The sequence below is a fragment of the Dysidea avara genome, chromosome 1 (genome assembly GCF_963678975.1).
Source record: "Dysidea avara chromosome 1, odDysAvar1.4, whole genome shotgun sequence".
NCBI lineage: Eukaryota > Metazoa > Porifera > Demospongiae > Dictyoceratida > Dysideidae > Dysidea > Dysidea avara.
The window spans coordinates 64906457-64932094 of record NC_089272.1 but is presented as its reverse complement, the minus strand read 5'-3'; the positions used below and the strand labels follow the sequence as shown (position 1 = coordinate 64932094).

Sequence of the window (25638 nt, the reverse complement as noted above, 5' to 3'; positions counted from 1 at the left end):
ACCAGGTACCCATTGATGTTACAGCTGGGTGGGCTGCTTCCCCAGTTGACACCAGGCCACCAGGTACCCATTTAACAGCTGGGTAGACTGGGTAAAGTTTCTTGTGCATGCAACACACACAGAGACTGCTAATTGGTAGGGTGTACTATCAGAATTATTGTCAAGAGTTGTTTACTACACTGAACAAGATTGTGTAGCAACTGCTACATATTGTTTTGACGTTTCCTCCAGCTGATAGATGAATTCAATTGCCTACAATAAGTCCTAAACTGTGTCAACATAATCACTGCTTATCTCAATATTGTCAAGTTACAGACTGTTATGTGTTACTGGTATAAATAGTTGTTACCATGGTACCTGTAATCTTGTATCATGTATGTGGTTGTCATGGTTACTTGTTTTGCTGACAGATGTATGGTCAGCTGGCTGTGTCCATGCGGAGTTGTTGCTAGGACAGCCAATCTTCCCTGGCGACAGTGGTGTGGACCAGTTGGTGGAGATCATCAAGATCCTCGGTACTCCAACTAGAGAACAGATCAGAGAGATGAACCCTAACTACTCCGAGTTTAAGTTCCCACAAATTAGACCACACCCCTGGCCTAGAGTGAGTTGTGTACAAGCTATACCTACATTTGTATGTACGTGTGTATTGACTACCGAGTCACTAGTATTTGTTGTAACAACAAGTGAACTGTACCTTGTATGTGTGTGCATGCATACGTACGTGCATGTGTAACTGTTGTAACTAGTGCTGAGTGGTAGTAGAAAATTCACTATCATGATATACCAAGTTTATTTAACTGTTTTGTAACTCTTTAGGCTTGATTATTTGTGAAATGTTTGGTTGCAAGGCTATAACAAGCTTATCAGCTACCCATACAATTAGTCAATTTGCGAAGGGTCTAGAATTCCACTAAAAATGTTACTTGAAAAGCTGGCTTAGCTGTTTTATAACTACTTGGCTTGCTTTATCATGGCTGCAAGGCTGTATCAAAAATTACAGAAATATCAGCCGCCCATGCAGTTAATTACCTAATTAATGCACTTACAAGAAAACAGTAATCTACGATGGTGTTAATTATTCTTAGCATGTTTATTTATGCATTGAATACTTGGAATTTCACTGAAGATCATTCAAAGTGCAATTATTGTGATATTATCGTATCGTGAATAATACTCTTGATAGGCTGTTGTGGTATATCACTACATTACCCTGTACATGATGTATAACTGCTTAGCTGTCTTCAGATTGTCGGTCAAGGATATCACACACACAACACACAACACACACACACACCGTCTAGTAGTGTGTGTTGATAGTGTCTTGTAATATTCTTTACATGATAATACTCTGATAGAGCACAGTGGACTGTGATAAATCTTATGACCATCTATCACAACTCTGGATCTGGTGTATAATATAGTTGGTTATTTTCACTTTAACAAAATCTCCTAACTTGTTACCAAGTGAACACAACCTGACAATGCAACTACTAAACACTACCATGTTTATGAACACCCTCAGGGTAATACAGTCACTGTTACATTATTTGTTGTCATGGTAACAGGTATTCAGGCCTCGTACACCAGCAGAAGCCATAGATCTTGTCAGCCGATTGTTAGAATACACTCCGTCCAATCGGATAACAGCAATAGAGGCGTGTGCTCACCCATTCTTTGATGAGCTACGACAGCCCTCCACCAAGATGCCTAATGGACGAGACCTACCGCTGTTGTTTAACTTTACATCACAAGGTAACTGTGACGTAATAATTATGTTTGATGTTGATATAATAGTATATGATGTAATTATGTATGATGTGATCAAGCAAACCCTTCATGTGACTCGCTGAGTGAAAACCCGACTTGTTTACATAATTCTGTTTTTGAGATAAATGCCACCCACCTCCTCATGGAGATTTGTTTTGTTTCTGTACCATGAAACAAACATGAGTTATGTGTGTTTGTTTACGTTGCAGTAAGACGTACGTATCAACACTGTTTCTAAGCTTATTAGCATGGGTCTATACCTTGATGAATGCCAAATGCCCCGGTTCATGGTGAATATAATGACACAAGTCCTAACTCTGTAGCCCACTGCACTTGGATAATCAGGACACCTTGATAAACAGGACACCTTGATAATCAGGACACTATTGGTTGATCCCGAGGTGTCCGTATTACACTGAACCTGTTAATGTGGACACTTGAGGACACCTACATAATCCAGACAGTTAGGGTCCCAAAGTATTCCTTATACATAGTGGAAAATCAGTTGGTCTCAGGTACCATCAGTGGGCTATTGTTGATGTCCAAATTTTTACAAAGCTGTTAAGCCTCCAGCATAAATTTCTGCAATTGTAAAATCTGTGAGATAAGAACAGTTTCTTTGCCAAAGTTATGAAGGTTTAGGCAGAACTCTGTTCACTCAAAAATGTACAGCAGAAGGTTTTCCGAGTTACAAATTGCAAAAATTTGGACCTCATGAATCTGTTATGTGTGTGGTTTAGAGATCATGCATATTTCCATTCCAGAATTGGCCATCAGACCATCACTAAACTCTGTTCTTGTTCCATCACATGTAACACAAACATCAACGTCTTCATCGTCCTCAACGGCAGCTACCAGCACCACGGCAACAAATAGTGAACCATCTTCGTCGTCACATCAGACTAAATAGGATCACATGATCCATTGTCATAGTAACATCTACCCTCAGGCAGCATTCTGCCGTCCTGCACACACTTATGCATGTCACCATGGTAATAATAATAATATAATGTGCTGTCATAATTATAATGTATAAATTTTTACTAGTCACTCATTTGTGTACTATGTGAGTTTTTGCTGTGAATAATTTATTATTTGTTGTTTGTTCTCTGTTACTGTGACAACTGTGATGAGAGGTTGGTTGCTGTGGAGTCCAGTATTGATAGTAGTCCCTGTGGGTGGGCAATAAATAGATAATTAATATAACTTTTGACACCATGGTAGTTACCAGAGCAACATGCTGATATAGACATGCACACGTTGTACATGTGTACTTTAAAGTTCCACCAGCCAGATTACAAACATACTAACTATATTCCAGTCCCAGTGAAGTAGGATAGAGCCAATACTCCCAGTGGTCACTAAACTATCAACACAGTCCAATAGAAGTTATGTAGTTTATAAGTGTGTACAAGCTGAGCCCTTAGAAAACAGTAAAAAAGTGGCTTATTCATTCAGACATGTGTGGTTTAGCTCCATTACAAGTTGGTAAAAGTTGATACATTTTGTGGCTTCATTGTATGGTGAAAAGTTTGATTGATCATAAATTTTGTCACACATTTAAATGATAAGATTTTGAAACATTTTTAGTGACTGGTCAAGCAATACTACAAATGATGGCTCAACATGTACATACTAAACATTCAAATCACTTGTTCATTGTGACTTGCTTATAATTCACTCCCCATATATGGGGTTTTGAGGTACCACCAAGAGTTTGTAGGTGAGAGAGACGCACCACATTTCTGGACTCCATCTAACCCTTAACACATCACTACTATGGGATAGCCATCTAACCATTAACACAGCACTGCAATGGGATAGCCATCTAACCCTTAACACATCACTGCAATGGGATAGCCATCTAACCCTTAACACAGCACTGCAATGGGATAGCCATCTAACCCTTAACACATCACTGCAATGGGATAGCCATCTAACCCTTAACACATCACTGCAATGGGATAGCCATCTAACCCTTAACACATCACTGCAATGGGATAGCCATCTAACCCTTAACACATCACTGCAATGGGATAGCCATCTAACCCTTAACACATCACTGCAATGGGATAGCCATCTAACCCTTAACACATCACTGCAATGGGATAGCCATCTAACCCTTAACACATCACTGCAATGGGATAGCCATCTAACCCTTAACACATCACTGCAATGGGATAGCCATCTAACCCTTAACACATCACTACAATGGGATAGCCATCTAACCCTTAACACATCACTGCAATGGGATAGCCATCTAACCCTTAACACATCACTACAATGGGATAGCCATCTAACCCTTAACACATCACTGCAATGGGATAGCCATCTAACCCTTAACACAGCACTGCAATGGGATAGCCATCTAACCCTTAACACATCACTACAATGGGATAGCCATCTAACCCTTAACACAGCACTGCAATGGGATAGCCATCTAACCCTTAACACATCACTACAATGGGATAGCCATCTAACCCTTAACACATCACTGCAATGGGATAGCCATCTAACCCTTAACACATCACTGCAATGGGATAGCCATCTAACCCTTAACACATCACTGCAATGGGATAGCCACCTAACCCTTAACACATCACTGCAATGGGATAGCCACCTAACCCTTAACACATCACTGCAATGGGATAGCCACCTAACCCTTAACACATCACTACAATGGGATAGCCACCTAACCCTTAACACATCACTGCAATGGGATAGCCATCTAACCCTTAACACAGCACTGCAATGGGATAGCCATCTAACCCTTAACACATCACTGCAATGGGATAGCCACCTAACCCTTAACACATCACTACAATGGGATAGCCACCTAACCCTTAACACATCACTGCAATGGGATAGCCACCTAACCCTTAACACATCACTGCAATGGGATAGCCACCTAACCCTTAACACATCACTGCAATGGGATAGCCATCTAACCCTTAACACATCACTACAATGGGATAGCCACCTAACCCTTAACACATCACTACAATGGGATAGCCACCTAACCCTTAACACAGCACTGCAATGAGATATAATCCAGCTCTGAGCTTTGCTTGTCTATTGCCTACCACAAGAGAGAAGTTATTGTATAGTAACTATACCTGAGATTTGGGGGGTATTCTCACTAGTTGTATTTTTCATATTACAGCTCAGTCACCTTGATATTTCATTTGTTATTCATAATTACTTGAATTACCAATAGCTGGAAATTTTCGAGGAACGAAACTTTCACAAAATTGTGTAAAATACAATGTTCTGAATTCACGAAAGTAGAAAACATTTCACTTAGGTAATAGCTATGTGTGTGTCACCTCAAACATTTCCATGAAAATTTCCAGCTATACAGAATGCTGCATCCTCAAAGTATAACACACTATGGTACTTTTCTAAGTGTGTTCAAACACTACCCCATGTGGTACAATTAATCAAATAGCACTACCAGTCCCTCAACTACTAACTACCCCTAATAATAACAATCACTTTAGTTTACACTGCCCACTATAGCGTAAGATATGCTACTCTTTAGCAGTCCCCTGACTACTTAACTACCCTAATATAACAATCACTTTAGTTATAAAAGATAACTCGTATGTTCCATACTATAGTTTAGGAGGACATGATCGTGTATCCTTCTGATACAACTTGCTCTTAGAACTTGTAAAAGCTGTCCTATAGCTAGTCTACACACATTCTAGTAACCATGCACAATCTCTTGTTACTTACCTGTATTCTCTGTATACAAGACTTGCGTCGCTCCCTAGCAACTGGAACATTACTTGACTCTGACAGTTGCTATGGATACAGTACAATAAACAAAATTGTAGTCATGGTAATGCATACTATTCCATCAAGTTGTTCCATCAACTGTGTCAGTCTCTCAGTTAATAGTGAGCATTGTTTAGAGTGTGACTTGACCGCACTGGATACCAGGTGGGCAGGTAGGAACCCCTAGGGATGTTACCATAGTTACTAGTGAAGACACGCCTGTCATACCTTGGTCACACCTTCCACCTCCTCTTTTAGTGACAACACTTGCTGGTTGGTTGTATCCACAGTAACTTCCACCTGCCTTATTGCCATGACAACTGGATCATCATCTGGATTATGCTGTAACCATAGCAACATGACCATACATGGTAACTATTGCACACACCTTCTTTCCTAGTAACATTATACGACTACCATCAGTTACCCCAGCAACCTTGAGAGGAGTGTGGTCATGTGGAAGCGTCTTACCTACAAGGATCACATGTTGACATCAAATGACATCACTGACTACACCCACCCTTAAATATCATCTTCACACAATCCCTAGTAATCCCGGTAGAGTTGACGACCAGTTCTAATAGGTCAATAAGTGTCGGCTCCCTACCTAGCAACACCTCACTAGGTAGCGTGATATGATGTCTTTCTGACCCTGAGGGTGTACAAGACAACTGGTTTGTACATGTGACAACATTAGTGGGCTAGTAAATAACATATAGCAGATTGTTTTTGAGGGACATTTTCCCACCATTGATGTACTATTTGTGAACATGTATTTGTTGCTAATATAGTTATATCCAGTACACTGTTATAGGCTGTGTGTTGTATAGTTATATCCAGTACACTGTTATAGGCTGTGTGTTGTATAGTTATATCCAGTCCACTGTTATAGGCTGTGTGTTGTGAACATTTACTCCTCAAAGTTGGGGGACCAGTCATTCACAAATAAAGTTTATCTTTTACACAGCAAGTAGTGTAAATAGTTGGGATATTGTATCTACAATACCCTGATGTATCTACAATACCCTGATGTATCTACAATACCCTGACGTATCTACAATACCCTGATGTATCTACAATACCCTGATGTGTCTCTACTGATGTTGCTTAACCTGGTCATAGTGTAGTCCTCACAGACTGAATAAAGTCGACTTAAAAATCTATCACACATCATCTCTATGTTTAATGATAGTATGGAAGTTATAAACTAACTTGCTTACTTAGCTAGGAAGGCAACCGTCAGGAGGGGGGGGGGGGGGGGGGGGGGACCTTTCACTTTTTAAGATATAGCAAGACAGCTAATAATATACAGTTAATAAATGAACCGCCCACCTACATTAGGTTAGGTGATCTGAAAACATAAAACCAACAATAATTGAAAACTTATAACAAATGAAAATAATAAGTAAACCTCATACAGGCTCTGCCTTCTGTGTAAAGTTGATAATGAATTTTAAAAAGTCAATCCAGACAGCAGTTAAACTTAGTTGCTCATTGTCAGTAATGGCAGAATCCCATCATATAATGATCCTTATGAATAGTGACATCATGATTGGTGATTGTGGGGATACTTTGTCACGCAGTCAATAAAACGAACGTTTTAGTGGTTTGTCTTGGAACCATTAGATAACAAGTATAAGGAAAAATTAGAAATTTTTAGTTCGATTAGGGATCATAGAAGAAAGAAGGGAGTTCACCTACACCTGCAGATATACTAGTGGACATCTAAACCCCATGGGTATAACATAGCTAGAGGGGATTAAAACGTACACCTTTATAGTGAAATGGGAGTACCTGGTACAAAGCTATTAATGACATGCTCATTTGTAAGTATATATACCTCACCTGCGTCTTTGTAAACATTATCATACCTCCTCTGTACAAAGTATCCCACTATACTGCTGCCATTTTTATGTAATTGTGGATATAAGGCTCATTTGGTATACTGCAGTTCCCTTTGGGACATTTGCAACCCAAAATTGAAGTGAATTTGTTGATGGCTGACATAAATTTGTAGTGTATCAATAACAGGTTGATCTTTCCAGGCAACCCAGCTAATCTCGCATGGCCAGACTCTATTTTCTCAGGGTGGTGCTTATCGGGGTCTGATCAAGAATCAATATGCCTCACACCCTGAACTAGAGCTTGGGGTGTTTACTCTACTTTTGTCATAAAACATATACTTCCTTTTAAACTCCGAGCACTGGAAAAGCCATGAACGATTGCTGGTGGTAGTGGTGATGATGAAAGACCATTTTTCTACAGTTGACAAGGACACGGATCGATTCGGCTAAGGACGAATAGGGCAAGGAATCAATCTGTTCCTTTTCAATCGTAGAAAAACAGCCTCTGTCTCTCTCTCATCTCTGCTACCAGCAATCATTCCAGTGCTTGAAATTTAAAAGGAATCATATGTTTTATGACGGAAGTTGACTAAACACCCCGAGCCTAGCCAGGTGTGAAAATGAGTCGGCATATTCTGGACCAGACCCGGGGCGCTTACAATTGAAAATTGATAAGTGCCACCCTGAGAAAATAGGGTCTGGCCACACAAGACTACAACCCAGCTAGGTTCATGTGTATTTTCTATTTTCATAGACTTATATGAAGATCACACCCTTGGCTAATAACATACCAAAAATCATGCTACTCAGATGAAACACACAAAGAAAATAAATATTTGCAAATTACTTTAAAAATAAACTCCACAGAGGTTAATGCAACAAAGTGCAGATGCACCATGCGACAGGCTTTACAATAACAGTTAGAGTTTGTGCTAACTACAGTACTAGAACGATTTTATTAGGAAATAGCCTCATTCCTTATAGAAGGCGTGAGTGCCACCACACAGATACACCACACAGATACACCACACACCACAGTCTCACCATGTCTCAGTTCCACCGTCATTGTTACTTGAAATAAAGAGCACTGGAGTGCATTAATTAGAAAGGTGTGCATTAATTACAGAACAACACCGCGAAGATGTTAGACTTGTTTGCAATATTCACTAAGGGAGGAATTGTATTGTGGTGTTTTCAGGGTACTGGATTAACAATAACACGAGCAGTGAACAGTCTTATCAAGACAGTGATCTTACAGGTAAGGCGTTTGTGTTGTCTCGCCACATTTAGTCTCGTACCCAGACCAGAATCAGTTCAGCAGTGACATTGGGTGTGTGGCAGTAGGTGGAACCCTGATACCCGCAGCTAGTCTAAATTTTCAGATTCCTGAACTCAAGTGGCCTTCACTCCATTCTAGATGATCCTACTTTTCTTTCTTTTTTTTTTTTCCCCCTACTTTTCTGCTAGTTTAATCCATGATATCCTACACAGAGTTGGGGTAACTAGTTACAACTTTCCTAAATTACAATAGTAACTTAGCTAGTTACTAGTTACAATAGTTATATTGTAACTATAGGTAATTATGCTTTAAAAGCAAGAGCACTTCTACAGTCATATTAAGTAAACACTTCCAGTGTACTGTTCTTCATCATTCAGCTTGAGTAACAGTTGAAACTGAGCTGAAATGGCTACAGAATCGTTATTTATTCTCAGCATTGATTATTAGTCATTTAAGACCTATTGTAATTGTTTTATCCCAATTTAGCTGCTACCTGGTACAGGGATACTACAGTCTGTTAAGTGTCTCAAATAGTTTTGTGGCATCTAAGTGACTCAGTGGTGTGTGCTACACATCTAAGTGACTCAGTAGTGTGTGCTACACATCTAAGTCACTCAGTGGTGTGTGCTACACATCTAAGTCACTCAGTGGTGTGTGCTACACATCTAAGTCACTCAGTGGTGTGTGCTACACATCTAAGTCACTCAGTGGTGTGTGCTACACATCTAAGTCACTCAGTGGTGTGTGCTACACATCTAAGTCACTCAGTGGTGTGTGCTACACATCTAAGTCACTCAGTAGTGTGTGCTACACATCTAAGTGACTCAGTGGTGTGTGCTACACATCTAAATGACTCAGGAGTGTGTGCTACACATCTAAGTGACTCAGTGGTGTGTGCTACACATCTAAGTGACTCAGTGGTGTGTGCTACACATCTAAGTGACTCAGGAGTGTGTGCTACACATCTAAGTGACTCAGTGGTGTGTGCTACACATCTAAGTGACTCAGTGGTGTGTGCTACACATCTAAGTGACTCAGTAGTGTGTGCTACACATCTAAGTGACTCAGTAGTGTGTGCTACACATCTAAGTGACTCAGTGGTGTGTGCTACACATCTAAGTGACTCAGTAGTGTGTGCTACACATCTAAGTGACTCAGTGGTGTGTGCTACACATCTAAGTGACTCAGTGGTGTGTGCTACACATCTAAGTGACTCAGTGGTGTGTGCTTACTTTTACACATGTGACATCTAGGGAGTCTGTGTGCATGCCTGTATCTTAGATACTCAGAATGCTTCAGTCATGTACAGTACCTTAGGGTAACATGCCAATCCAGTTTCAAATTCTGTTAGATTTGCTGCTGGTATATTCTTACCTGAGAATAACATTACTTGTTCAACAAATGAATCTACTACCTCAGTCATCTACAGAATACACAACCCATTGTGATACTTTTTGTACCTCACTATTATTTGATGAGGTTTGTACCTCACTATTATTTGATGAGGTTTGTACCTCACTATTATTTGATGAGGTTTGTACCTCACTATTATTTGATGAAATAAACTTGTGTTTGTAGTGTGTTGTGTTGTTAGTTGTAACATTGTCCATATTAGGAAAGAGGAGGAGTGGGGTATTATGAACACGAGTCACTGAAGTTACAATTCAAATTGGACAATGAGTTTGAATTGGTGTTTGTGGTATGTCCGTCTGTGTGTGTGTGTGCGTAGTATATATTTGGTCATTTGCTATTCACAAGTGTTTTACTGCCATGATAAAAGCATGTATGCAACTTGTATGCAGTTTGCAATTACACGCATGCAGTGCTCTTAAGATGGTTGCAAAACAATAGCACAACTTTGCATATTCTCTGCATGCATATAGTTCAGTAGCCAACAACTAGTGAGTTCTTGTGCTATCATAGTGTACATATACAATTTGCTTTCATACAGTAGCATATTCATACTGTATCCTTTTACTTGTATATTGCACGTGTGCATTTTGTTCTCAAACAATAGCAATGCATTGTGCTCCTTTTTACTTGCATACTGCATTCTTGCAGTTTGCTTTCACAAGTTAGCGTTATTAGGGGTTGGTTTGCTCACAAATTACACACATGCAGTCCGCTCTCTTTCTACGTACAGTACATGCAGTATACAGTATGAAATAGCCAATCAGATGAAAACAAACAAATGTTTAAACATTGCGTCCACACTGTTTGCTACTATTGACAACCTGTAGAAAAAAAAACAGGAAGTAGTCTTTCATTAGTGGGATATGGTGTTATATAAGAAAACCTGTTTGTAGCATTACATGACATTACAAGTACAGCTGAGGTTGTTGTCTTGAGTTGCTGAGGTTGGTGTCTTGGCATCTTGAAAGTTGTGCGTCACAGGTGGAGAAACATTTCTAAACATGAATAAAATACTACTGCTACTGTTCATTATGACTTCTTTGTTCTCTGTAACAAAGTGAGGGAGTGTAATTTTTAACCTTTGATTTAAAGACTATAGAAATGTACATTTGAAAGCAGACAAGAAGCAGGAGAGTATTTGGATCTGTATTAATTTCTACATTTTGCTTTTGGACAAAGCTCAACAAAAGATCATCTTTACGAAAAAAATTGTGCACAGCGAGGCCAAACAGACAGTTTGTGGCTTGTAATTGACTTGTAGTTTTGTATTGCATGCATTTCTTGTAGATGTGAATTACAACTTTAAAAGAAATACAAATATGAAATAAATTACCAGTGTTTGCAAGCTGCATGCATGCAGTCACTCAACTGCTGAACTGCTCACAAGTCGCACACATGCGATGGCACACATGCAAGTGTTTACATGCTATGGAAATGCACGTGTACAATCGGGGCCAAATACTAACATGCACACACATGCATTTGGCAAATATATGTGTGTGTTTGCATGTGCACGTGTGCAATTTTCATAAGGGAAGGTACACACACGTTGTTGATGGTCCATTACTAAACAGTAGTATGACATGTCCCAATGAATGGCACTGGTATTGTCAGGTATTGTCAGGTAAATCGGACAGCTCAACATATAAGCTATATATTCAAACAGTAGGGTATAGTTACTAATCAACTATATCATTTGCTCCTGCTGAGATGTACATGTCATCTTGTGTATGTACATGTGCATACATGCCAAATCCTTGAAATAATATTGACTCTCTTTAGGTGCATTGTGCTAAGAAACATGTTTAGTTGTTTTTCAACAAGAAGTGTTTTTTTAGAGCAGTCCATGATGTTATGTGGTCATGAATGAATTTGTTGTCATTTGGTAAGAAAACAACTTGATGTAATGCTACTTCTAAAATTAATACTATCCCATTCTAACTAAATAGGCAATTAATCAACCATGTATATAATTTAGTTTATAATCATGTGCTATTGTTATTATTATTTCAGCTAGACAATTAGATTTGTAAATACTGTAATTTAGCGTATTTCATAATTCATGGATTATTTTGTAATTTGGTAATTACGTTGCTATGCACTGCAAAGGAAGCGTAACTATAACAAACTGCTTTAAACAGCAAATTGCACACAGAAGTATCTTCTCAACTGTTTTATAGTGTGTCTATCGTGTTTTCTCATGCAAAAAAAGCCTTGAGGCTGCTCTTCATTTTTGTTCGCATAAGTACGAGTAACGCCCCCCTTTCAACTACAAGGATATGCTATCTCTGGTAGCCTAAGAAGCCCTCAACATTGTTTTAAAGGTGTTAAATGTCTATAAAACCGAAAGGGAAGACCGTTCACGAAGTATATAAAGACACACACACACAATTTTCCCAAAACAATTTCAATAAACCAGGCGGGCGTACGCCTGGTTTACAAAGTTAAGAGCCAGAATACTAGTGCCTTACAATTCAGTAAACTAACAGCTGTCATAGTAGGTGTTTCTCACTTTGTAGTAGCTACTACTTCCATTCTTGTTAGCAGCAACTCTTATCAGTTACAAACTGGGTGGGTCTATGTAACCATATGGTAACACTGTCAATAGTCACTATGGTAACACAGTCAGTAGTCACTACTGATGGTGTTACCATAGTGACTACTGACGGCGTTACCTTAGTGACTACTGACGGTGTTACCTTAGTGACTGTAACACGGTCAGTAGCCACTATGGTAACAAGTTACTATGGAGACAATACATTATTCCCTTACAGGTGGCCTATCAGAAGATACTACAGTTATGTTACGTTGACAAGTTACTACAACAAACACAACTGTTATATCGTGACAAGTACAAGAATGAACTGCTTCAAGGTTCAACAGCCATACAACTGCTACTTGATGTTACTACCAGCAGTTACCATGACTTCACTGAACAATTCCAATACCTGCTCAACCAGTTAGAACAACAGGTCAAACTGGAGTCATTGCAGCCTCGGGCTATGAGGTGAGCAACTATTCCTTAGAATATGATCATGTGATGTCCCCCTTAGGCAATACACTAAGAAAGGTGATGATGGTAAGGGGATTACCCCTGTGGCTAGTGTCCATAACAATGGTGTGGAGGATGTTGACACAGGTGAGATGATATTAGTTGACTTTGTTACCATACTGATCACTAATAGGGGAAGACCCTAATGATGTTGATGTTGATACTAATGTGGACCAATCAGAACGGCAGAAACCTTCACTGAGCATCACATCAAAGGGATCAGCTCGTACTTTAGGAGGGGGCGTGAGGAAGGTTGCTAAGGGTAGCAAGAAGACTACCTCATCACTGTAAGTATTGCTATTACCCCCTTACCACCACAGCCACCTTATGGAGGAATAATTAAAAATGCCTGTAGAGTCACTTTCTAAGTGTTCTGCAACTTCTGTTAAATGTTTTAGTATCCCCCACACTTATCCTGTAGTGGTCACACCCCTAGTGAACAGGAACAAGGATAACTGGTCCTCATGCATTATGGCAGGTAAGATGACATCATCACACATATATACATGCATGGGGCCTTTAATTTGAGATGTACAAAAGTGGCAACAACACACCACTTTATCCTATATAATAATCTGCTTACTGTTTCTCTTCATTAGTAGTGCTAATGTCAATCATCTACAACACTAAACCATTAAAAGGTGTGATGATGTCACTGTGATGATGTCATCATCATGAGGGACCTGTTATCCCTGTTCAATTAAGGGTGTGGCTGCTACAGGATAAGTGTAGTGGCTACTACAGGATAAGTGTAGTGACTACTACAGGATAAGTGTAGTGGCTACTACAGGATAAGTGTAGTGGCTACTACAGGATAAGTGTAGTGGCTGCTACAGGATAAGTGTAGTGGCTACTACAGGATAAGTGTAGTGGCTGCTACAGGATAAGTGTAGTGGCTTCTACAGGATAAGTGTAGTGGCTGCTACAGGATAAGTGTAGTGGCTACTACAGGATAAGTGTAGTGGCTACTACAGGATAAGTGTAGTGGCTACTACAGGATAAGTGTAGTGGCTACTACAGGATAAGTGTAGTGGCTACTACAGGATGAGTGTAGTGGCTACTACAGGATAAGTGTAGTGGCTGCTACAGGATAAGTGTAGTGGCTACTACAGGATAAGTGTAGTGGCTGCTACAGGATAAGTGTAGTGGCTACTACAGGATAAGTGTAGTGGCTACTACAGGATGAGTGTAGTGGCTACTACAGGATAAGTGTAGTGGCTACTACAGGATGAGTGTAGTGGCTACTACAGGATAAGTGTAGTGGCTACTACAGGATGAGTGTAGTGGCTACTACAGGATGAGTGTAGTGGCTACTACAGGATAAGTGTAGTGGCTGCTACAGGATAAGTGTAGTGGCTACTACAGGATAAGTGTAGTGGCTACTACAGGATGAGTGTAGTGGCTACTACAGGATAAGTGTAGTGGCTGCTACAGGATAAGTGTAGTGGCTACTACAGGATAAGTGTAGTGGCTGCTACAGGATAAGTGTAGTGGCTACTACAGGATAAGTGTAGTGGCTACTACAGGATGAGTGTAGTGGCTACTACAGGATAAGTGTAGTGGCTACTACAGGATGAGTGTAGTGGCTACTACAGGATAAGTGTAGTGGCTACTACAGGATGAGTGTAGTGGCTACTACAGGATGAGTGTAGTGGCTACTACAGGATAAGTGTAGTGGCTGCTACAGGATAAGTGTAGTGGCTACTACAGGATAAGTGTAGTGGCTACTACAGGATAAGTGTAGTGGCTACTACAGGATGAGTGTAGTGGCTACTACACGATGAGTGTAGTGGCTACTACAGGATAAGTGTAGTGGCTGCTACAGGATAAGTGTAGTGACTACTACAGGATCAATGTAGTGGCTACTATAACATTACTCGAGCACAAGAACTTGCTCAAATGCCTACAAACTGACCTGAGAGTTAATGATATCATTTTAACTGTCAATTATTGTGTTACTGGTATATTAATTTAAAAATGAAGTAGGGATCCAAGTGATAGTGAAACAAGAGATTAATGATGGTATTACAGCATAGCTCAGTGGGTAAGTACATTGGCATGTTATAACAATGATTTTGTTCAATGCCAATGTAGGGATTTTCCCACTGAGCTATGCTGTAATGCCATCATTTCTTGTTTCACTACATTTTATCGCTTAGATCTCTGCTTCATAATAATTTTTAACACATTAGTTTGTTATAGCGTACAGCTATACACGTGTGACTGTTCTATTAGGGTGACTGCTGTATTAGAGTATCTTGAGTCAGCCTCTACCAGGGATGTGTCACTATTTCATATTTTTCATTGTGCTAGCATTATGAATAATGGGATGTGTCATTGTGATCTCAGTGCTCGATCATTATTAATCAACCAAGATCGCATTAGCTATTAGGCATGATATTGAATGTGTCGTGAAATTAAGTGCTATCGAGTGCAAGTGATATATGCTATATTGATATCGAGTGTAAGTGATATATGCTATATTGATATCGAGTGTAAGTGATATATGCTATATTGATATCGAGTGTAAGTGATATATGCTATATTGATATCGAGTGTAAGTGATATATGCTATATTGATATCGAGTGTAAGTGATATATGCTATATTGATATCGAGTATAAGTGATATATGCTATATTGATATCGAGTGTAAGTGATATATGCTATATTGATATCGAGTGTAAGTGATATATGCTATATTGATATCGAGTGTAAGTGATATATGCTATATTGATATCGAGTATAAGTGCTTAAATAAGTTTGCAGCATCTAAATATGCTGTTCAAGGAAAGGGAAAATTAATGCCTTAATATGGTTTCATTGCATGAAAAAGAGCGAAGACATGCCTGATTGAAGATAAAAGGAAATACAAGGCACAGAGGGAACACAGTACAAAAAACACACTCATCGGAACCCTATCCCACTGGTGAATTTGTTATTGTGGCATAAAATGGTGGCCGTGCGCTGTGATTTTCAACTCATTCCATGAAGCGGTTTATCCTATAGGCGTGACAACAAATCGATCTTGTTTTGCGCGAATAATTGCACGAATAATTGGCTTCGTTTGGCTTCCAGCCTTGCGACCATGGTCAGGCAGGCAGGCTGAAAGTCAAGCAAAAATTTGGGTTTCAGTGATTTAAAAAAAAATTCTCTATGCAGCCGTGTTGTCTTGCTGTGTATTTGATGTTAGATGGACTAATATTATCTGTAAAAGTGATTTTTGTCATGTAAGATGTCTCTAGGATGATTCTTAAAGGTAGCATTTTAGGTGACACACATCATTTTTGGGGGGAATCCCTACTTTTGATTGTGAGATTCTGTGTGTGTTTCCAACTTTTTATTACTATATGGTTTTTGAGTTGCTATTGTATAAACAACAACTTGATAATTGATATCCCTGTTCTATAGGTAGTGATTTGATATATTGTATGGTTTACAAGTTAGCAGTAGGGTTAATGTCACTTCCTGTACAGGTCCAAATCCCCTAAAGCAACCAATCAGATTAAACCAGTCAAACAGGCTCGCCAGTGGGCTAACGAAGGTAGTAGTAAGGACAAAGAGAAATATGACTGCTCTGATGATGTCACTAGTGGGGAACTTCCAGTGGTTAGTGATCACATGATAGTGTTATAATGATCATATGATCCAGCAGCAACAGGCTAGTTCATCACATGTTACTAAGGGTAGTATGAGTGGTCAACTGAGACCATTAGAACAGAAACAAGGACAACAGCAAGAAGAAGAAGAGGTTAAGCGATCAACCACAGGAGGTCTTCTCTCATTCTTCAAGGGACTCACTGGTGGTAAGACTATTACTAGTGATGCTATGAAGCCAGTACTGGACAAGATGACGGATCATTTGATTGGTTAGTTTTACTACATTCACTACTGAATTATTAGCCAATCATAGCAAAGAATGTGGCGTCAGATATTGTTGACAAGTTGTGCCAGTCAGTTGCTGCCAAACTTGATGGGAAAGTGATTGGAACATTTAGTGGTGTGTATTAATTAGAGTTGTGATGATATCATTGTTATGGGTAGGTGTCACGGCAACGGTGAAGGCTTGTTTTGAGGAGTCACTAGTACAAATATTGTCACCACAGAAACGAATTGATGTGTTACGAGAAGTGTTGTTGTCAAAGCAACAGAAGAAGAAACCATTTGTGATCACATTTTGTGGTGTGAATGGAGTAGGGAAGTCTACCAACCTGGCCAAGGTACCTAGTGTAGGGTGTGACTTCTAATAGGGTGTGACTTCTAATAGAGTGTATATGTATTGGCCAAGTTACTTAATGTAGGTGTGGCTTATCTGTACAGCGTAAAATTTTAACTGACAAAATTTTGGCAACATGTTAGTCATTCATCAACATTTTCAAAGTCTAGAATTTTCAAGCACTCATCAGTATTACTCGATTATATTGTTCGGGTTCATTAGAATCATAATAGCATCAAAACATGTATGACATCACAAGACCTCAAGTGAATACATACGAGGCCTAATATGATAATTGTGTATGCATCTAACATATACATGTTCAGTTCGTTACACTACATCCCCCTTTCTCTAGAGGTTCAGTTTGTTACACTACATCCCCCTTTCTCTAGAGGTTCAGTTTGTTACACTACATCCCCCTTTCTCTAGAGGTTCAGTCTGCCTGGAGGATGTATGGCTTTAGTTCTAGTAGCAACAAGACTTTGTGTTGGGACCACACTAAGTTCTGTCGGTCATTGGAGCTGTAGCTGGTCTAGTATGTAGATGACATCTGTTCCTTCTGACAGCTCCAGGGAGAGTTGGTACTTCATATGACCGGTCTCTAGTACTTTCCAGGTGAAGGTTCTATACCTGGTGTAAACACTGGATCATCACTCTCAAACTCTGGCAGTTCTATTGCTCTGTGTCTCTTGTCAAAATCATGTTTTTGACTCTGTTCGTCTGTTCTGTGGAATTTCTATAAATCTGGCCACTTGGGATCTAGCAACATTGCGGACACAGGCACTGTTGAGTGAATCTTATCTTACCATCAGCAACTGAGCTGGAAACAATTAACACCGAGACAATGGAGTTGATCTGTAAGCCAGTAAGGCAAGGTTGGGATCAGTGTTTCTTTTAAGAAGTTTCTTGGCTGTTTTAATGGCTATTTCTACGTCACCATTGCCCTGGGGGATGATACGGGCTACCTGTAACATGTTTGAAATTGCAACTCTTGGAAAATTCTCCAAATTCATGGGATGAATATTGTGGACCATTGTCTGAGGTTACAAGGTCAGGTATCCCATATTTAGCAAAGATGGCTTCATCACTGAAATCACACTCTTAGCAGTAGTAGCTGACAACTTCACGATTTCTATGAATCTAGAGTAGTAGTCCACTAGTGATGCCTTTCAACTCAGTCATGATCCTCTCCCATGGTCAGCTTGGCAGTGTAGGTGGGACCATTGGCTCAGATCATGTTTGAAAATCCTGACAACAGTCTTTGCAATTCAGAATCATAGTCTTAATTTGCTGAGATAAGCCTGGCCACCCAACAGATGTGCGAGCACGAAGTCTACACTTGATAATTCCTTGGTATCCTAGTGAATATGTGCAAGTATGTCCTGCTGAAGACGACAATTCTATCAACATACAAGAACAGTTCATTATGTACACACCAGTACTGTTTCACTGAACCTTGGATATTGTGTTTGGCTGGCCACCCCTATTGACAATAGTTTATTACTTTTGGCAAGGTGGGGTCTTCCTATTGTGCTTGGAATATCTGTTCTAGGCGGTCAGCACTTGCTGGAATAGCTTCAGTCTTAGCAGATATAAATGTTTCTAGTTCTTGTAGTTCACAGGGGTCTAGACTGTAACTCTAGGGAACTCTTGAGAGAGTATCTGAGTTTTCCCTGCAACATGAATGATATAAAATTGTATCTCATCAAATGTAAACTGAAGCATAAAACACGAGGTGGTAAATTATCCAAATTCTTGTGTCCAAGCAAGAAGATCAGAGGTTTATGATCTGTCTCAAGAGTGAAAGTTTTTCCTGGAAAACTTCTCACATGGTGCAAGTGCTTTCTTGTCTATTTGCATATAGCACACTACAATGTCTGTCATTGTGCAGGAAGCAAACGTAACAGGTAGAATCAGTCTTTGCCTGCAAGATCACTGCAAGCGAAGAAGCATCTGCTGACATTTTTGTTTTGGCAAGAGGATCATACAGTTTTAGGAGTGGAGTGTTTGTCAATTTCTCTTAATGTCTGTAAAGGCTTTACTCTGGCTTGGTCCCTATTGGAAGGATCGTTTTGAACTCTGTTAATAGTTTTATCAACTCTGCCCTGCATGGGACAAACTTTGACAACTGATTAGTCATACCAACAAATCTGAAATGTTCTTTAGTGGTTACATGTTCAAGATTGTCCTTGTCTTTTCTGGGTCAGCTTGCAAGCCATGTTGGCTGACAATGTGTCCTAAAAACTTGAGTTGGGCTTTCAAAAATTCACACTTATCAGAATTGAGTGTTAAGATTATTCGTTTCGAGACTACTTCTAAGTGTTCATCATGCTGTGCCTGATTCTTACTGAACACCAGGACATCGTCTATCAAAAACACTACACCTGACAATCCATTCAATAGTGAGCTTATGCGTCGCTGAAATAGTTCAGGGGTACTTGTTATTCCAAATGGCAATCTATGGAAATAGTACCTCTGAAAGGGAGTTATAAACGTGGTGAGATGACTTGAGTTTCTGGCTAGTGGGATTTGCCAGAACCGTGCTGTTAGCATCTACCTTTATAAACACACATGCTCCTGTTAGCTGTGCTAAAGTCTCCTTGACCCAAGGTAAGGGATGAAATTCTCGTTGAACATTTTGATGCAATTGCTTGAGATCTACACAGATTCAGAGAACTTCGGGAGAACAACGATGCCAGCACACCATGGTGAAGGTTTGCTCATTGGGGAAATAACACCCATTGATTCCACGTGCTTCAGTTTGTCCCGTGCTTTGCTATGTAATGACAGTGGTACATTTCTAGTAAATGTCCGATTCAATCGGATATTTGCTCATGATCAGTTGTGTGCTAGTATTCAAATACCCAAATAAGATATTCGAATACAAACAAAGCTTTAGCAACAATTATAGTATATTTTGGTACTTTTGAGTGAATTTCGCTAATTCTACTTGTAAATAAGTGTATTTCTGTATATATTTCTTCACGCAAAAGGTGATTCTAATGCACTACCATGGAATTTTAAATAGACAATTACAAATTAAATCACACAAATTCAAACAAAATAACATATTCAAACTATTTGAATTATTCACTCGTTGTATTATCCAAACTATTTGAATACTGAATTTGATATTCATTTCAGCTCTAATTTCTAGCTGTATGAAGAGAAAATGGCTTGGAATTGTCCTTGAGTAACACTTCATATTCATCTCCTAGGCTGAACAATTGAGGGTAGAGCTTCTGAACACTTGTCGTGTTGAAATCAACTGAATTTAGTCTGGAAGTCAGGTTCAGGAAAGTGATTTCTGCTTGAGATCTTTCACAACAAATATAATCTGTTTACAAGAAACATGTTTGTAAGTTAAAGTAGCTGTGAATTGTCCCATTGCTTTCAAGGGTGACATTGTTGGGCCATAAAGATTTCTGGTAGTCTTCTTCAACTGAACAGTCTGTAATTGTCTACATGTGGTCTCACTAAAGCTAAAACTTCTGCTCCAGTGTCAACTCAGTCAGCCACTGTGTTTTCTGTTTCGAGTCTACTGTGCCTAGGAAATTGTCAATGTCTTCATTTCCATCACGAGGGTGATTGTGTCTGTGCCTTGTACTGAATCAGTAGCGCTTTTCTACATACTGCTGTAATGACCCCTCTTATGACATTTGTAACATGTGTCATCTTGGCAGGGCATTTCTCCCGATGATGTTTTGCCTTTCCACAGCGGGCGCATTTCTTGGGGGAGCTAGGGGGTAAGCTGTTAGATTTCTTAACTGCTTTGCGTTTGTATTTAATCTCCTCTAGATCACTTGTAGGTATGTCTGCTTTCCCCTTTAGAATGTCTGACTGCTCCTTTTGTTGTATACGCTTCTTGGCTTTATCGAGGGTTAACCCATGGTCCATTTGCAGCTGTTAGGAAAGAGTTTGGTCACTGATTCCCACTACTAGTCTGTCACGAATTAGGTCTTCCTTCAAAGTTCTGAAATTGCAAGTGTCAGCTAGAAGATACACAACGGTAATGTATTGCTCGGCACTTTCACCATCAAGTTGAACTCACTTGTTGAACTTTGTCCTTTCGAAAATGATGTTTTGTCTAACTTTGACGTGTTCGTCAAACTTGGCAAGGACGTCGGCATACTATTTCTCTTGCTCCTCTGTCATGTTAGTTGACGATAAAACGTCATCAGCTTTGTCACCTAAACAGTACAATAGCATACTTATTCTGTCGCGGCTGAGAGACCAGATGTATCGTGGTAATGTTTTGGAGGGTCTATATTGAGTGTAGCCATCATTCTTTCACTTATTCACTGTAAAATCACTTCTGACACACTATATATTGTTGAGGTTCATTAGAATCATAATAGCATGTATGATGTGATGAGACCTCATGTGAGTACATGTGAGCATAGGGGACTAAATATAGTGCTGGACATCATAAGTTTCCAAAAGTTGTTTTCTATGTTTGTGATGTCATAACTTTATGTGGGTTTGGCCAATGTTAATAATAATAAAACATGTACAAAAAATCTATAGACCAGATCAAATTTAATGAAAAGTTACAAGTTTTTAAAACACAGAGGAAGCAGCTTTAACCTTTAAAGCTACACAAATTCTTTGAGGAATGTGTGTTTATACCAAATGGACTGAGCTACAGGGCCAGGTTACTTGGTCTTCTTAACTCCATTAGCCTAAAACTAGATATCAAAAAGAAAGCTTATTTGTTAAGCTACTAGGGGAAGGCCAAATAACCACTGTAACAACAGAGGCATACTTGTTATAAAGCGATGAAGAACAACAACTGGTTTTATCACAATGTCACATTCTGCGCTGTGTCCGCCATGTATGTGATCTATATATGGGCGTTGAATAACAAATCAGCTAGCAGCAGAGTTGGAGATAACTAGTTACTTTGTAACTAGTTACTATAGTTACTAGTTACTATAGTTACATCATAACTATAGGTAATTATGCTTTAAAAGCAAGAGCACTTCAATATTTGTGCTACAGTCACATTAAGTAGACACTTCCAATGTACTGTTCTTCATCATTCAGCTTGAGTAACAGTCATAACAGTTGAAACTGAGCTGAAATGGCTACAGAATTTTTATTTTCAGAAAGTGTGCATATTATTATTATATACAGTTCTGTTCTTCCTTGCTCTGGGCAAAATAATCATATTACAAAAGTTAACAAACAAATATAACTTATTTATGAAGGTAACTAGTAACTAGATACTTAGTTACCTTTATAAAGTAACTGTATCTGTAACTAAGTTACATGGATACAGTGTGTAGACATATCGATATATTTGCCTCTGGTGTATCACGATACAGCGATATATTGCCTCTGGTGTATCACGATACAGTGATATATTGCCTCTGGTGTATCACGATACAGTGATATATTGCCTCTGGTGTATCACGATACAACGATATATTGCCTCTGGTGTATCACGATACAGCGATATATTGCCTCTGGTGTATCACGATACAGCGATATATTGCCTCTGGTGTATCACGATACAGTGATATATTGCCTCTGGTGTATCACGATACAATGATATATTGCCTCTGGTGTATCACGATACAGTGATATATTGCCTCTGGTGTATCACGATACAGTGATATATTACCTCTGGTGTATCACGATACAGTGATATATTGCCTCTGGTGTATCACGATACAGTGATATATTGCCTCTGGTGTATCACGATACAGCGATATATTGCCTCTGGTGTATCACGATACAGCGATATATTGCCTCTGGTGTATCACGATACAGTGATATATTGCCTCTGGTGTATCACGATACAGCGATATATTTCCTCTGGTGTATCACGATACAGTGATATATTGCCTCTGGTGTATCACGATACAGTGATATATTGCCTCTGGTGTATCACAATACAGTGATATATTGCCTCTGGTGTATCACGATACAGTGATATATTGCCTCTGGTGTATCACGATACAGCGATATATTGCCTCTGTGTATCACGATACAGTGATATATTGCACGATACAAAGTGGAGTCTAAGCAATGGTCTTTGTCATTTAGTTTAACCACAATGTACAATATTTTGATTGTCAGCCGTGTTAACATGTCGATATATCACGATACATGATATATCGATATGGTTTGACTTTGTATCGATACTATTGTATTAAAACGATACGATATGCGATATATCGATATATTGTTGCATCTCTAGTACCTAGCTACTTTTCTGAAGTAACTACCCCAACTCTGGATAGCTGTTACTTGGAGTGAATAGAATCAACTGGCAATGAGTTATAGTAGATCATTTTCTAAAGGATTTGTGTTCTTATAAACTAAAATTTATTTTCACGGCGTGTTTTGGTCCTCATGCCTTTGTTGTAGGGTAAACCCCCAGGTATCATTTTAATCCTTAATGCATCACAAGTATATTGACATTGATTGCGTAGCCATAGGATAACACTTTTAAAATTACAGCGCTTTGTTGACAACCATGTGTAGTGGCTGATTAAGTTATATAGCATTTCGCATTTTTTGGAAATTTATGATGTCCGGCACTATATAATAATAGTATATACATCTAGCATATAGCTATTACACCCCCCCATCAAATTATTACATTTTATGGTATGTAGTGGGAGGTGTAGGGTGTCTATATGTAGTGGCCAAGGAAGTTAGGATAATGTATTAGTATGGATATTCTGCTAGCTTGGCCAAGGGTAAATGATGTATGCAGTGTGTTGTACAGGCAACAACCTGTCCTATATGGCTTCCACCCTGTCCTATATGGCTTCCACCCTGTCCTATATGGGGTAGGATGGACATGCAAGTATTGGTGATACATATGGAAGACAAGATGTCCAGCCTGTCTTGTTTGGAACAGTGAGACACTTAAGACAGTGGAGAACTGAGACATGCAGAGCTTTCCCCCAGCAAATTAAGTAGAATGGTAAAATTGTCAATTTGCAACGTAAAAGTCTGTTTGTTTATTATATACATTCTTTCAGAAGAATTCTGAGTAAAGTAGAGTGGTGTTCTACCGCTCTTTAGGGAAACCCCTGGACATGAGTGGCAGCTCTCACAAAATTACCCTCAAGAGTTATCAGCCATTATGTATACTCTTGACAGTGACCCTGTACTTCATATGAGCACATTCCCTCCCTTGTGTCTGAGATGCACATACTGTTACTCCCACACTATTTTCTGTGATACTGTAATTCGCTTTATTTTTGTGCAGAAAAATTTCATGATAAAAGTTTTCGTGTAAAAATATAATATTTTTGTATGGTTTACGTGAATGACTGCTCTGTTAGAGTAGTTTGATCTCGTGTAAAAAAAATTGTGTAAGAAATTTTCGGATAATTTTTGCATACGAAAATTATTTTACACCGAAATAAAGCAAATTACAGTATTTTTCCTTGTTATTATATTATAGCACATGTACAGTAGAGGTGTTTTATTTATCTTCATCACAGGTGTGTTTCTGGTTGCTAGACAACGGTTACCGGGTGCTAATTGCAGCATGTGACACATTCCGGTCAGGGGCAGTGGAGCAGTTACGTACACACACTGCTCACTTGTCAGCACTACACCCCCCTCAAGATTCTGGACCCCCTAATGTTCAACTGTTTGAGAGAGGTTATAACAAAGATGCTGCAGGGATTGCCATGGAAGCCATTTTGTATGGTGAGGTATTGTTGTCATGGTGATGATGTAATGATCATGTGATGTACAGCCAATCAACAAGGCTTTGATGTTGTCCTGGTGGATACTGCAGGTCGTATGCAGAACAATGAGCCATTAATGACTGCCCTTGCTAAGGTCAGGATACTATAGGCTACTGTCAGGATATCATCAGACTATATTACTACAGTTAATATCAGTGAATAGTCCAGATCTGGTGTTGTTTGTGGGGGAGGCATTAGTTGGAAATGAGGCAGTGGATCAGTTGACACAGTTCAATAATGCCCTGAGGGATTATGGTGGGGGAGGGGCTAGTGCCACACCCATTGATGGAATACTACTGACCAAGTTTGACACCATTGATGATAAGGTTACTATGGTGAACAGTGTATTCTAACAGTTTCACACATCCACAGGTGGGAGCCGCCATTTCCATGACGTACACTACAGGACAACCGATCATGTTTGTTGGTACTGGTCAAACCTATACTGACCTTAAGAGTCTCAATGTGACCTCAGTAGTGACCTCTCTGATGAACTGACCATCAGTAGTGACCTCTGTGATCTTTGTACAAGTTATTGCAATGTGATAAAACCTCATAATTTTTTCCA

General features: G+C 39.3%; 3 protein-coding genes across 5 annotated transcripts in view; 2 read left to right on the top strand and 1 right to left on the bottom strand.

The window, feature by feature from the left end:
- Nucleotides 1–2885, top strand: part of LOC136241285 (glycogen synthase kinase-3 beta-like) — a 10526-nt gene extending 7641 nt beyond the window's left edge. Inside the window, exons 7-9 of the mRNA XM_066032484.1 lie at nt 411–604; nt 1569–1755; nt 2535–2885. Coding sequence (XP_065888556.1) covers nt 411–604; nt 1569–1755; nt 2535–2680 — 527 coding nt within the window. The 3' untranslated portion in view covers nt 2681–2885. The remainder of the gene's footprint in view (nt 1–410; nt 605–1568; nt 1756–2534) is intronic.
- Nucleotides 2770–8508, bottom strand: LOC136241307 (BAG family molecular chaperone regulator 1-like). Its single transcript, XM_066032505.1, has 7 exons — nt 8439–8508; nt 6071–6202; nt 5939–6021; nt 5779–5892; nt 5626–5733; nt 5509–5577; nt 2770–2942 (listed from the first exon to the last, which is right to left on the bottom strand). Exons 1-7 carry the CDS (start codon nt 8458–8460, stop codon nt 2883–2885), a joined length of 588 nt encoding a protein of 195 aa, XP_065888577.1. The 5' UTR covers nt 8461–8508; the 3' UTR covers nt 2770–2882.
- Nucleotides 8490–25638, top strand: LOC136241258 (signal recognition particle receptor subunit alpha-like). 3 transcript variants are annotated; one of them, XM_066032458.1, is made up of 13 exons: nt 8490–8652; nt 10289–10372; nt 12861–13093; nt 13140–13225; nt 13272–13425; nt 16613–16745; nt 16792–17005; nt 17050–17136; nt 17181–17356; nt 24819–25029; nt 25079–25164; nt 25217–25396; nt 25443–25638. In XM_066032458.1, the coding sequence occupies exons 1-13, from the start codon at nt 8536–8538 to the stop codon at nt 25566–25568; spliced, it is 1887 nt and encodes a 628-aa protein (XP_065888530.1). In that variant the 5' UTR covers nt 8490–8535; the 3' UTR covers nt 25569–25638. The 3 variants fall into 3 exon arrangements, with proteins under 3 accessions (XP_065888530.1, XP_065888522.1, XP_065888537.1); XM_066032450.1 differs by having other exon boundaries at nt 16789–17005; XM_066032465.1 differs by lacking the exons at nt 8490–8652; nt 10289–10372 and adding an exon at nt 11476–11971 and having other exon boundaries at nt 16789–17005.

What these genes read in the sequence shown, in the direction of transcription:
- LOC136241307 (XM_066032505.1), bottom strand. Translation starts at nt 8,460, where the DNA reads ATGACGGTGGAACTGAGACATG. An exon ending in GACGGTGGAACTGAGACATG is followed by an intron (nt 6,203 to 8,438) that starts GTGAGACTGTGG and finishes GTACACCCTCAG; the next exon opens with GGTCAGAAAGACATCATATC. An exon ending in TGGAACAACTTGATGGAATA is followed by an intron (nt 5,578 to 5,625) that starts GTATGCATTACC and finishes CTGTATCCATAG; the next exon opens with CAACTGTCAGAGTCAAGTAA.
- LOC136241258 (XM_066032450.1), top strand. Translation starts at nt 8,536, where the DNA reads ATGTTAGACTTGTTTGCAATATTCACTAAGGGAGGAATTGTATTGTGG. An exon ending in TTGCAGCCTCGGGCTATGAG is followed by an intron (nt 13,094 to 13,139) that starts GTGAGCAACTAT and finishes TGTCCCCCTTAG; the next exon opens with GCAATACACTAAGAAAGGTG. An exon ending in TGTGGAGGATGTTGACACAG is followed by an intron (nt 13,226 to 13,271) that starts GTGAGATGATAT and finishes GATCACTAATAG; the next exon opens with GGGAAGACCCTAATGATGTT.